This window comes from Nannobrachium achirus (genome assembly GCF_963921795.1).
Source record: "Nannobrachium achirus genome assembly, chromosome: 1".
Classification (NCBI taxonomy): Eukaryota; Metazoa; Chordata; class Actinopteri; order Myctophiformes; family Myctophidae; genus Nannobrachium; species Nannobrachium achirus.
In genome coordinates, this window is record NC_137810.1 from 40,345,025 (window position 1) to 40,358,243 (window position 13,219).

Sequence of the window (13,219 nt, forward strand, 5' to 3'; positions counted from 1 at the left end):
CAGCAGAGTAGTGGTGGGCAAAACTCTTCATTTCAGTGAACAAACTATTTTGTTCACACCAATGATCCGTTCAAATGATTTGTTCACGTTCAACGCTCAGTAGTGCGAAAAACACTATTTAGCGCTTAGATTTTTATTACGTCACACGTACAGCTCGCCCTCCTGTCCTGTGATGGGTATGAACGAAACCCACCTTCACGGCAATGAACTAGTTCTTTTGAACGAATCACTCACGAATGGACGACCCATCACTACAGCAGAGTATAATTCACAGTCTGGTCCAGCCATCATTTCCTAAGGAACAGATTACACCACTGCTGCAGATCAAAGGAGCTGCTGTGACCCCTCATTCACTCCCAAGCTTCTGACGCCGCCTCTTCCACCAGGCTCCAGTAACAGTGTTCAAACGGACCATGCATGTGAGCTGACTCACCGTTCAGTTTCAAAGGTAAATATATAACATCAAAAATGTGGACAAAGACACCTGAGGAAACAAGTTGAGCTTGATAAAAAATAAAAAAGTGCTCCAGTCCACTGCGATCGTTGTAGTCTTCATAACTTCATAACTTGCTCATTTAAAATGACGATTTTCTCTTTCTTACCAAGCAAGCGCCCCACCCCATGAAAGCTATTCATGGGTTTCAAATGTAGTCCTACCCTGCCATGTTGTGGACCAACACAGGTGTTCTGATTGGCGTAGAACATTAGTTCTATGCCAATCAGACAAATAAAAACACAGTGTGTTGGTCCTCAACATGGCCGTGTAGCACTACATTTGAAACGCAAGATATCCTGCAATATATTATTTTTAATGTAATGTAACATAGCATCGTGGACAGAGTGAGTCTACTGAGTGGATTCTATACATTTACAACAATTATAGCCTGTTTATTTCACAAAATACTGACTAAATCAAATGATGAAAGCTACGTTTGTTCTATCGATTTCTCTCTCTGTCTCTCTTTTTTTAAATATATTTTTTGGGGCTTTTTCTGTCTTTATTGATAGGTGTACAGTAGGCTGACAGGAAACGGAGAGAGATGGGGGGTGACACGCAGCAACGGTCGTCAGGATCGGGACTCGAACATGCGATGCTGCAACTGCTGGATTACCAGCCTAGGTGCCTGGACCTACAGTGGGTTACAACATTTAGCGTCGCCAAGTCTAAAATGACACCAGTAGACACCTCTAGACACCTAGAGGTACCTCTGTCAAACACGCCTCCAAATTCTTAACCGCGCCCCCTAGAAATGTGATATTTTATTTCAACATGTAGTGTGGCTGTTCAGCCACGGGGTGGCGATTCTTCAATATGAGTCGACTATTCCAGTCTATTACTTGTTGGTTACTTGTTATCTCTACCTGCATTGTGAGCTTGTAAATAGTTTCTTTTCTTTTCTATGAGTTATTTTTGCACTCAAATTGTAATTATTTGTTTAACCCATTTAGGCCTAGGATTAGTGACTGCTTTAACTATTGAAAAATAGCAAATATACAAGCTCACATGTAGATCTGCTATTTTTTTTTTTTGCAAGTCTTTGAATATATCTACTTAAAAGCGAACATTTGTAACTCAAATATTTGCTTCTGGGGGGTCCCTGGAACAACATATTTTGAGATGGGGGGTCCGTGGCCAAATACCTGTAATTTTGGGGGTCCTTCACATGAAAAGGTTTGAGAACAGCATGATTTCGATTTTAGAGGAAGGATTTAGAAATCGGGTCAAAGATCGGGTCAAAGATATTCAAAGACTTGCACTCATTTTCACAATTTTTCAAAAATAGCAGATCTACAAGCTCGCAGCGCGGCACTCTGTGCCGCGTTGTGAGCTTGTATATCTGCTATTTTTCTAAAGTTAAAGCATGAAATAATGGTTAAAGTGGTTCAAAGCTAACGCGACTTGGGCGCGTTCCAGGTATTTGAGAGTTAAATGTTAATAAAATTGCCTTGCTTAAATGGAGATTGTTTGTATATATTGTTGAAATCAGAGCCAAATGAATCCACAACCCTCAAAATCAACTGAACTTAAAATAAAGGGATGAGCCCTGGCCCCCGTATAATGTAAGTATTATATTATAAGTATTTCCATTTCCACAGGCCACAAATATAAAATACATTATAAACTGTTCCTGTAGTATCAATTTTGAGAGAGAAAGAGAAAGAAAATGTTGTGTATTTTATTCTTATGTTATCTTGTCCGCTTAGTTTGACAGGGCTGAATAGATTAATGTAGGCCTATGTTTTATGATAATATTCTAAATCTACAAAGTAACTAGTAACTTAAGTTGTACAAATAGTGGAGTAAAAGCATAAAAAAATATATTTACCCTCCCCTAAAAACATGACATTTACTACAGTAAAATTATGCCTAAATTAAAACCTAAACTTATAGTTATTCCTAACCTTATCCTCAGTAAAAGTAGCGTTTGACCGCAAAAAAGGATTATAGGATCATGTTATAGGCTACCGCTATCCACTGGGTGATTTTACATCAGTATTGTTGTCTTGAGGTTATCTTGTCTGTGGTGGCAGAAAGTAGTGGCTAAGCGGGACGCGAACCCGGGGCGCATGGATTGAAAAGACAAAACATTATCCACTAGGCCACAGAGTCCACAGTATATCACCATAGGTCATGATAATCCAATGATACTTTTTGCGGTCAAAACGCTACTTTTACTGAGGCTAAATTAGTTCAAAGTAAACATCTCTTAAAATCAGTGGTGGAAAAAGTAATCAAATGTATTACTTAAATAAAAGTATCAATACCACAATGAAACAGAAACACTCTGTTACAAGTAGAATTCTGGAATTAAAAATGTACTTGAGTAAAAGTACAAGTAAACATGTGTCTCTTAAAGTCTCAAGTTTGAGAGAGAGAGAGAGAGAGAGAGAGAGAGAGAGAGAGAGAGAGAGAGAGAGAATTGTTTGTATTTTACTTAAGTTATCATGTGTCTATGTCCGCTTAGTTTGACAGAAAAGGAGAGAAGAGAGTTGGGGGGAGGGGATTGCAGTGGACACCTTTGTATTTCAGATAGTGAGCCAGTTGTGGGGGCCCCTGCTTCATCTCTTTCTCAACTAAGGGGTCCTTGATCTGAAAACGTTGAAGACCCCTGTATTAGTGTATTTTTCTTATTGAACTTTTTTTCCCCACATGATTCCACAGTAGCTTAAGGTGTCTCCCGAGACTACCCTTCCCCCTCTTCACACCTCATAGCTGGGTCTCTCTTTGCATTGAATCATTTGCTTCAGAACACAACACGCTGTCTATCTGTGTCAAACAACACTGTTAAATCGCTATTTCACTTTAAAAGGCTCATGTCTCACCACAGATATCATGTTTGCTTTTAGTCTCTGAGCACATACACTTTTCTTTATAAACTTTAAGAGAACTTTCAGGTCAACCGTAGCCTATACTCCTATTTTGGTTCAGTTTTGTGAGCTTGTAGATCAGCTGTTTTCACCAGTTTGTTTCCTGGGAAAATGTCTAATTTCCAGAGACTCTGTGGGTTCATTTAGGGGGGTGGTCATTTGTACACAGTCAGAGTTAAGGGGAGAGAGACCTTGACATTTGGAAGTTTGAGAAGCACTACTGTAGAACATAATTAATAAAAAATGCAGTGCAAATAAGACTTAGTATACATTTTTTGTATAGTCTCCTCTTATCACTTGATTAAAGAAAACATTATTTGATAACGTTTCATTGTGCTCCTAAAATTATTTATATTCTACCAGATGTTTCATGTGCCACTTGTGAAAATACAAAGCGGCTTGTAGTCACACCAGTAAATGCAAATACTTGGTAAAACCGGTTTCACTTATGCGCGGGGGAGGGATTGTCAGAATTGAATCAGCCTTTATCCCACCTTTATCCCATGATTTTATAACCCATTTTTCACCCAGTGTCAAGTCAATTTTTAATTAACTTGTTCATAAAGATTTATTAGTTGTCCCAGACACCTGGACAAGCCTAAAGTCTATAAATATAGTTTGTGCCTCAGGAACATTTAAAATGTACTTGTGGCTTTTGCTTTCACTTTTTCAAACAATGAAACTATATGAAATCTATGATAAGAGTGTGGAGGGCTCCCTCCCTGCTTCATCTCTCTCTCTCAGCTAAGGGGTCCTCGGCCTGACAACGTTGAAGACCCCTGGGAGGAGGCAGAGGAGGAAGAAATGTTCCCTGTGTTACCGGTGCAGTGTGAGACAGGAGCTGCTCATGGACTGACCTATAGTTACTAATCCTGCAACGATAAATGACACACACACAGAGAGAAACGTGCATGCGTGCACTGCACTCAGCTGCAGAGAGAGAGAGAGAGAGAGAGAGAGAGAGAGAGAGAGAGAGAGAGAGCGAGAGGCGGAGAAGTCTCATCAAATGACAGAACGTTGTGACACAAACAATTACAAAATAATTGGTTCACACACTGTCCCAAAACAACACAAACGTGACATAATAATAAGCTAAATATAAGGAAACGAAAAAGACACAACTTTTGTTCACATGTTCAATTGAATTTGTTCTTTATTTGGAAACAAGGCAGTAGGCAACATTTTTCCAATAGCCTCATAAAGTTGTTCATAAAGATGTATTAGTTGTCCCAGACACCTGGACAAACATTTGATTGTGGTTTAATAATAATAATGTAATGGCATCATGGTCATAAATGTAGGCCTAATGCCTGTCTCCATTCCTCCTCTTCTGGTAAATTTCAACGTCTCAGAAGAACATGTGACAGCGAGGAGGTTTTTGAGAACCAAGCCTCTGACATGACCAATCGCTTTTGCGAAAGGGTCCCTTTCTAATTACAGAGTGAAAGGTCAAGTTAAAATGTCAAACTATTATTTACCACACTGTACATGCTTTTAAGCTACTTGAAGTACAAAAAAAAGTAAAAGTACTCAAGTACATTTACTCAGTTACAATATAGAAATACTCTGTTACAAATATAAGTCCTGAATTAAAAATGCTGGCATGCTTACTTGAGTAAAAGTCCAAAAGTATTGGTATAAAATAAAAAGCCTACAAAAAGGAAAAGCTAGGCTTTAGAGGCTACATCAATTATATTTAATTCAAAGGAGCTTTACTGGCATGATAAAATACAATAACAACAGTTCAGTTGAATTTTTTTTTTTATTATTTTGGAGGTGGGGGTAGAATACTGTAGGCTACAGTAGAGCTACATCACACACAGAGTAGACAGCCTTTGCATACAGCCAGGATGTGGAGGCGGGCTTTGACGCTGGGTGACGCCCTGCTCACATTGAAAGGGACAAAGCCGACGTGTGATATCGGCTGAGTGCCAGGAATGCAGTTTGGCCAGTGCCATCATAACCAACAAGGAAACAAAGACAGACAAGCGAACAGCAGAGCTTTTCCATAATGAAACATGCTCTCTTTGATTATAATTATCCGTTTTAGTCCCATAGCCAGTTTTCAATTATAAACTTCTATAATCATGTTTCATGAAACATTATAGAGTAAGTAAGTAAATTCCATTCAGGGCCGCCAGTGAGATGTAACAGAATTACCCTAGCTGTCAAACATTTTGCTAGGGATGTTGAATTTCAATCTTTGTTAGATATGTTACAAGACACTAGGGCTGTCACAATTATTGCATAATCGTCTAATCGTGATTATTTGACATTATCGCAATTATTTTGTCATAATCATATTTAAGAAATGTTTCTTAAATATGGTGGCTATACCCCCACCAGTGCGTCCAGAGGATCTAGGCGAGCTAAAAAATTTACAGTTTTTGGCGCATGCTTGAATAAGTGGGGCGAACTCATCAGTGTGAAGCCATGTTTCAGTCAGTAATAAAAAATCTAGGCTATAATCAGAGAGTAAATCACTAAGAGAAGCGGTCTTAAGGTTTATTGATCTAGCATTATAGAGGGCCATTTTAACTGGGGTGGGGCTTTTGGGTTGTGAGGATTCTCTTGCTAAAGTTCGGAGGTTCTGGAGAGCTACACCACGCTTGACAGAGAGTTTATGCGAATAGGAGGGAAAGCCGTGTGCATTTGTAATTTCCATTGAGAAATGTGGACAGGAATGTTACTTATAGTAGATAGTGTAATAGTGGTAGATGGGTCGGACGAGGGGGAGAGTCAGTGTTGTGGTCTGTGTCATTTTTAATAGAGCTTAAAATCCCCCAAATGTTTTTCTTCTTTTTTTTTACTCACGTCATGGAGACTTGAGTTCAATAATATTTTTATTAAGTGTGCCTGCCATGCAATGCAATGGCAAAACACTTATTGTAATCCGCCATACTTAAGTAAGTCATTTTCTTGCAAATTTCTGCACGTAATAGCTGCCACACAATTTACGCCACCCACGCAATATATACATCAAAACGTGCGGCTCGGCCGGGAATAGGTTGCTATTACTTTTCTTTCCGATCCGCGTTACCATGGCGACGTAATTCGCAAAAAACTACGCCCAAAAACCCCATTGACTTAGAATGGGGGAAATTTCGGCACGTAATAACTGCCGCAAGATTTACGCCACCCCCGCAATATATACATCAAAATGTGCGGCTCGGCCGGGAATGGTGTGCTATTACTTTTCTTTCCGATCCGCGTAACCTTGGCAACGTAATTCGTAAAAAACTACGCTCAAAAACCTCCATTGACTTTGAATGGGGGACTCTGAAAAAAAACAGAAACTTTGGCCCCACATTACTCCGACATACTTTTGCCTAGCAACGTCACTTAAACTTTAAAATGCACTCACAACTTTGGTCTTTTTCCGGCCAATAGGGATGAGCTGTAATTGATTAAGCCCCGCCCCCTCTGTAACAGGAAGTGCCCTTCGCCAAACAGGAAGTGCCTCTTTATCTCGTGAACTGTTTGTCGTACAGACGCGTGGGTGGCGTCAAATGACTTGATTAAGAGTCCTAAACCCTAATTGGGGCCTATTTCGCCAAACAGGAAGTGCCCCTAGCGAGCTGCAGGCAAACTTAACATTTCGTAGAAATTTTCTTTTTTAGTTTAACACGTTGCAAGCCGCGGCAGAACCCTCTGAACAGAGGTAGCGCCGAAGAAATAAGCCATTTATTTACAAACATGTTTTAAAAAAACAAAGCCCACATGATAACAACACGTAATGGAGTGCTCGACACAGCGTACACATTCATCCTGCAGAGGTCGGCGATCTTACTTTGGCGAGGCGGAGGGGAGATCAATTCCATTCGTTTACGTGCGGCGAAGCAGGGAAAGGAGCGATAGAGAAGCGGCGCCCGAACGTGATTGAAACCGCGATCCACGAACAGAGACAAAGACCAGCCATCTTGTTTGAGCTTCTTGTTGATTTTCAACACTGGGGAGAGGATGAGGCTCCTCCTGGCCAGCCATCCATCCAGAATGTGAGTCAACGGCGTGGCCTGCTGGATATTAGGAGTATCACACCCAGCACCAGAAAATGACTGTCAGAGCATATTAACCGTTTCAGATCGCTCCAAAAAGACACAGAGAAGAATTTCCGATGTTTTTTTTTTTTATTATTATAATTTATATCAAAAGTCCGGGAATAGACGTGTGGCTGATGAGACCCAGTAGGAAGTCCGAGGGAGTACGGCCAGGCTTAGAAGGTGTTAACAATACATTTACCCCCATTGATTCCGGATGGGGACCCAAATGCATTTAGGTCCCCATCCGGAATCAACGGGGGGTAAATTTACTAAATCACATTATTGTCTTAGGAATGCGAAAAATAAAAAGTGAGTAATCAATAGGGAGAAAAAAAGTCATTTTGGGGGTGAACTACTCCTCTAAGTGTTTAATGATGATGTTATTATCTTTAAATCATGTTTGTTTTCTCTACTAGGTTTGTTGTCTGTATTTGCTATTTGGTTACTTCGTAAAACATTTAGTGACCCGGCCTGTTTTCTCCCCTCTAGGGGACTCGTACGATGTGTGCGCCATCTGCCTGGATGAGTACGAGGAGGGGGACAAGCTGCGGGTCCTGCCATGTTCTCATGGTGAGAGCATCCATAAATCTGCTGCTACACCCAGGAGTCTACTCCCTCTCTCACTGTCGTCGGGCAGAAAACCTCTTATCTCAACTATTCTAACCTTTTGTGTTTCTTCGTAGATTAACGCCCAGCTCCATCATACTACAGCCTCACACAAAAGCATCAAAAGTAGCAGATCCACAAGCTCCAAACGCGGCGCGAAGCGACGCATTTTGAGCGTGTCGATCTGCTACTTTTGCACTTTTTGAATTTGAATTCTGAAAAATAATACAATTTATATATCACTTATGAGGTTTCCATCTGACAGGAGGAATGTTGTCAACAAGAAAACTTGGAAAAACAAAACAGCAGGCTGAAATGTCTATTCTATTACCACATTGATTATTAAATGTAATTAACCCAGCACACATAACACCTTAATCACAATGTAATGATTAAACATTAAAGCATTCTCATATTGAAATGCATTGATCACGCTCTGACAGCACTCATTCAGTGCATGAAATGTGATGGAGTGGATTGCATTAGTGTACCGCTGACCGGTTAGTGCGTTGATTTATTGTATTTAGCCCTGGGCATCTTACCATGAGATAAGTGTACGTGTCTTGATATTGTATGATGTCTATACGGGTAAATCCTACAATCCCCTTATTACAAGACTATTTAGTTTAAATCCTGGATTTTAGAATGTATTAAGCTGTTTGTCTTTGAACATGAAGTTTACAGTTTAACTTCTCACTTAGCGAATGTTTTAAAGTTCATGTAAGAAACAAAAGTCACACTTTTAGGCAAAGAAAACCTACTATTTTTCTAGGACTTGCAGGCAAACCGGGGTCCTTGAAAGGTTATGGGCATGTAACTCGGAGAGTGTCCAAAAGAAACCAAATGGACTGGTTCCAAAAAGTGTGAGAACTTAGACCCTTGCTCCTATAGTTCCAACCAGAGCTGGGTGTGAGGAGGGAACACCTACTTAATGTATAAAGCATGTGCACTCTCTGACCTGTGCATGTTGACAGCTCGTCACGAGCAATAAACTCTTTTACAGTGTCACCACACGGATGAAAGCAAAGTAAACTCTCCGGACCGAAAAATGTTGTCAGGGTCTAATCTGTGAAAGGAGACCCCCATAAATATAAACTTGTTTGATAAACAATTTACAATTATTATAATTTTGGTAGCCATACCGCCAACCATTTGAAGAAACTGCAGATTAAAGGATTACTTCACCACTTTTCAACCTATCTTCATATAATAGGTCCTCACTAATTTTCATAATAAAATTGCAAAAAAAAAAAAGACTCGGTCGAAGTCTCTCAGGAGAGCTGTGGGAAGTTCAGAAATCCATAGTCTTGTGACATCATCAATGGGGAATCCAAGCTAATAGAAAATGCAGGCTTTCTATTCCTGAAAAGTTGCAATGTTAAAGTGGAAGCGATGATGTCACAAGACTATGGATTTCTGAACTTCCCACAGCTCCCCTAAGAGACTTGGACAGAGTAGAATGTTTAATTTTTTTTTGCAATTTTATTATGAACATTAGTGAGGACTTATTATATGAAGATAGATTGAAAAGTGGCAAAGTCCTCCTTTACTAATAACTGTAAATATGCAATCTACAAGTAGATTGCATAATTTCGGTGAGTGACATACTTCCATAGAAGACATGATGACTTATATGGAATCAACACAACTTTATTTCCATTACTCATCCCATGGAGACTTGAATTCGCGGATATTTATTTGTTTTTGTCGCATTCCTAAGCTAATAATTTGATGACCAGCAGTGGTTCCAGTAGGAGACACAAAGAGTCTCTCTTTGTGTCTCCTACCAAAACCGCTGCTGGGGTCTCCATGGGGTGAGTAATCGATAGGTGAACTATCCCTTTGATGGGTTATTCCATGGAGTCAGCAATGACGCGTCTCTCTCTCCCCCCTCCTCACAGCCTACCACAGTAAGTGCGTGGACCCCTGGCTGACCAAGACCAAGAAGACGTGTCCCGTGTGCAAGCAGAAGGTGGTGCCGTCACAGGGCGACGACTCCGACTCGGAGTCAGAGGACGCCGAGAGCGGCCCCGACGAGAACGAGGAGGTGTCGGAGAGCACGCCGCTGCTGCGCTCGCTGGCCTCCACCAGCGGACACTCCTTTGGCACTATGTCCGGGGGCGGGGGGTCCCGCCGCGGCTCCGAGGCGGAGCGAGACGGCGAGGAGCGCGGGGACGAGGAGGAGGAGGAGTCCTCCTCGTACGAGGACGACGAGCTGGACAGCAGCGCCAGCGAGGACGAGGTAACCGTGGAGACGGTGGTCGTGCAGCTCTCCGGTGACGACCGCAACCACCGCGACCTGCCACCACGTGCCTGATGATTGATTGATTTTTTTTTTTTTTTGACTGACTGACTGGCCCCATAGACATAGAAAGGTTAGACGCCTCCTTCACCTCTGGGGCATCATCTGCATCCCGGGAGGGCGCGATGGCAGCTTCCGCGTGCGTCACAGAAACTGAATTTCAGCAGGCCAGCGTGATCTAGGTAGGCCAATCAGAGGCAGTTGGGGGCGGCGTAACCCTGGGTACGTTTGGATGTAGGAACCGAGGGCACAGGTGTGCACTCTGGTCGTTTGTTTATTAGAACGAAAAGACCCTACCTTCCTCTGACTGATCACACTGGGCTTGCCAAACTTCCGTTTCTGTGACGCACGCGGAAGCTGCCCTCCCGTCCCCACGATACTGACGATACAGGTCGCTCCAGTAAACTGCAGCGGCGAATGAGGTATCTAGGTTTTTAGATCTGTGGCTGGCCCTGGCGGCTTTGGGCGCGATAAGGTCGCTTTTAAGCCCCGCCGCCTTCTTCAACCCCAAACCCCCTCATCCCCACGAAGCTTTAAGAGGCTTGAAGCAGCAGAGACTCAATGATGGGGGTTGTGAATAAAACATGGATTCATTATTGACTTTTTTATTTCTTCCTCTCTTCCTGTCATTGTTTTGGGGGAGAGGGGAAAAAAACATATTTTAATGTGCGCACCGGAACCCCAAACATTAGAACAACAACAAAATCACAATAATTATATTTGTTTTAATCTGATTGTAGGGGGGGACGGGAACAAAGTGCTGATGATAAATGTGTCTGGAAGACGGCAAGGCTTGTCAGCTGGACATGAAGGGGTTAATCTGACAAGGCAGACAAGGTGACGCTGCAATGTACAGTAGAGCAGTGGTTCTCAACCTGTGGGTCGGGACCCTCGGGGGGTCAACAGGGGGGTCAACACGTGATTTTCTTTTCTTTCTTTTTTTTGGGGGGGGGGGGGATGACGGTCCCCAGATGACAGTGAGTAAAATGACAATTTAAGTACTTTTAAGTCCTTTTTAATACCTAAGAAAAAAGACCATTACTGCATCAACAGTAATCAACAAACTGTACAAAATGGTCAAACATCTGAAAAAGGTTGAGAACCACTGCAGTAGACAGTGATACTGTATTCTGGTTGTTCAGTTGAACAGTTGGTACTGTGACTGTAAAGTGAGCTTGTTCCAATGTCCTGGACATGAGCGCGAGTACAACAAGAAAACACCACTGAAACCAGATGTGTATATAGATGTATAGAGATCACCACAAAGCTACATCATCACGTTGAGATTATGTTGTAGCCTTACATGTCTGTTTAAAAAAGAAATGTGGAGCTTCCATATTATTGTACATACATGAACATAATTGTGCTGCATAAAAAGAAAAACGATCTTAATCATTTATAAGTATGCAGCACATTTTCTTCTTTTTTCTCTATTTTTTTGTAAAATTGAACTTCATGTGATATATAAGAAAAACAGGACTTATTGTTTTGCCAATTAATTTCTATAGCCAATTAATTTCTATAGCCTCGAGATCAAGGAAACCTTGTTGCTTCTTTGTTTTGTGCCACAGCCGATGCCTATTTGATAGGCACTGGTTTCAAACTGCTGTGCTGCATATACAGCCAAAGGATGAGTTTTATTGCAGATGTTCTGTTAAGTACATACAAGTCATGTGTAATACTAGGTGAAGGGCTCCAGTCACTTCTAGAAAGTGGTTAAATCGCGTGTCCACGTTTTGTACGAAGTACAGCCGATGCTACTGTAGGTTTCATTTGGATACTCTCGTTTCAAATCACCACCCTTTACCAGGTGCGTCATTATTGGTTGATGATATAGGCCTTGCGATATGCATTTGGTTGACCTAAAAAATATATATAAATATATATTTTTTAAGTAGTAAATGGTTGCTGTCGGGCAGAAGCCTCCTATGTCCACATTCTAACTTTGTTTCTTTTTATTTTATTTTTTTTAAATTAACGTCCTTGATCATACTACACACAAAAGTATCAAAAGTGGCAGATCTGCAAGCCTGAAACGTTTGAGCTTCTAGATCTGCTACTTTTGTGATGCTTCTGAATTTGAATCCTGAAAAGTAACAGTTTTGGACATATGAGGATTCCACTTGACAGACGAAATGCAAGACCCTTTTTTTCTAACATGAACTTTAAGGTTGATAAATTCCCATTGCCTTTCTTTTTCGGTTGCATTTGTCTCGTATGTTTTTATGCTCACCCGTCTGTATTCTAATTTCACTTCATTAAAAAGTTAAAATGACACCATAGTAGCTTGTTCTCTGAATGTCCTTGACGAGGTGTCATCATCAGAACCCAGCTGGCTGATTACATTTTAACTTAAGTCCTATTTTCAAACATTTTCTCAAATACAGGGGTCTCTATAACGTGTCCGTACACAGACAAATGTGTCCGTGGCAAGACTTGTCTATATTTATTTTTTACATAAGATTGTTATTATTTTTATCACGAGATCCCATTACTGAATGTCAGTCTCCAGGTCTTCTTCAGAATATGTATGACACTGATTTACTACGACCTTATGGCACACTTAGGAGTCCACTAGTACAGTGGTTTCTCAAACCTTATTATTTATAAGGACCACCACAACTCTTGAGAATAAATGAACCCATAGGGTCCATGCGGTTCCATTTGTACACTCAGAGTTTTAGACCTGTAATGGTCTTTTAGCTGTCGTTTCTGGTAATGTTATTGTCCACTCATTTACATGTCTGTGGCAAAAGTTGAACCTCTGCTCAAATAGCTGATCGACAAGCTTGTGTCATGTGTGAGCTTGTAGATCATTTTCACCTAATCACCTGGCCAAAATGGGGACATAAGGCTTACCCACTTAAACTCTCTATAAACGTAGCTAGACTTGGTCAGTGTT

At 41.2% G+C, this 13,219-nt stretch overlaps 1 protein-coding gene across 1 annotated transcript in view; it reads left to right on the forward strand.

Moving 5' to 3' along the window:
* The window catches only part of rnf13 (ring finger protein 13), an 86,314-nt gene extending 73,541 nt beyond the window's left edge, over positions 1 to 12,773 (forward strand). Inside the window, exons 9-10 of the mRNA XM_080736619.1 lie at positions 7,899 to 7,979; positions 9,917 to 12,773. Coding sequence (XP_080592745.1) covers positions 7,899 to 7,979; positions 9,917 to 10,332 — 497 coding nt within the window. The 3' untranslated portion in view covers positions 10,333 to 12,773. The remainder of the gene's footprint in view (positions 1 to 7,898; positions 7,980 to 9,916) is intronic.
* The last annotated feature ends 446 nt before the right edge of the window (positions 12,774 to 13,219 follow it).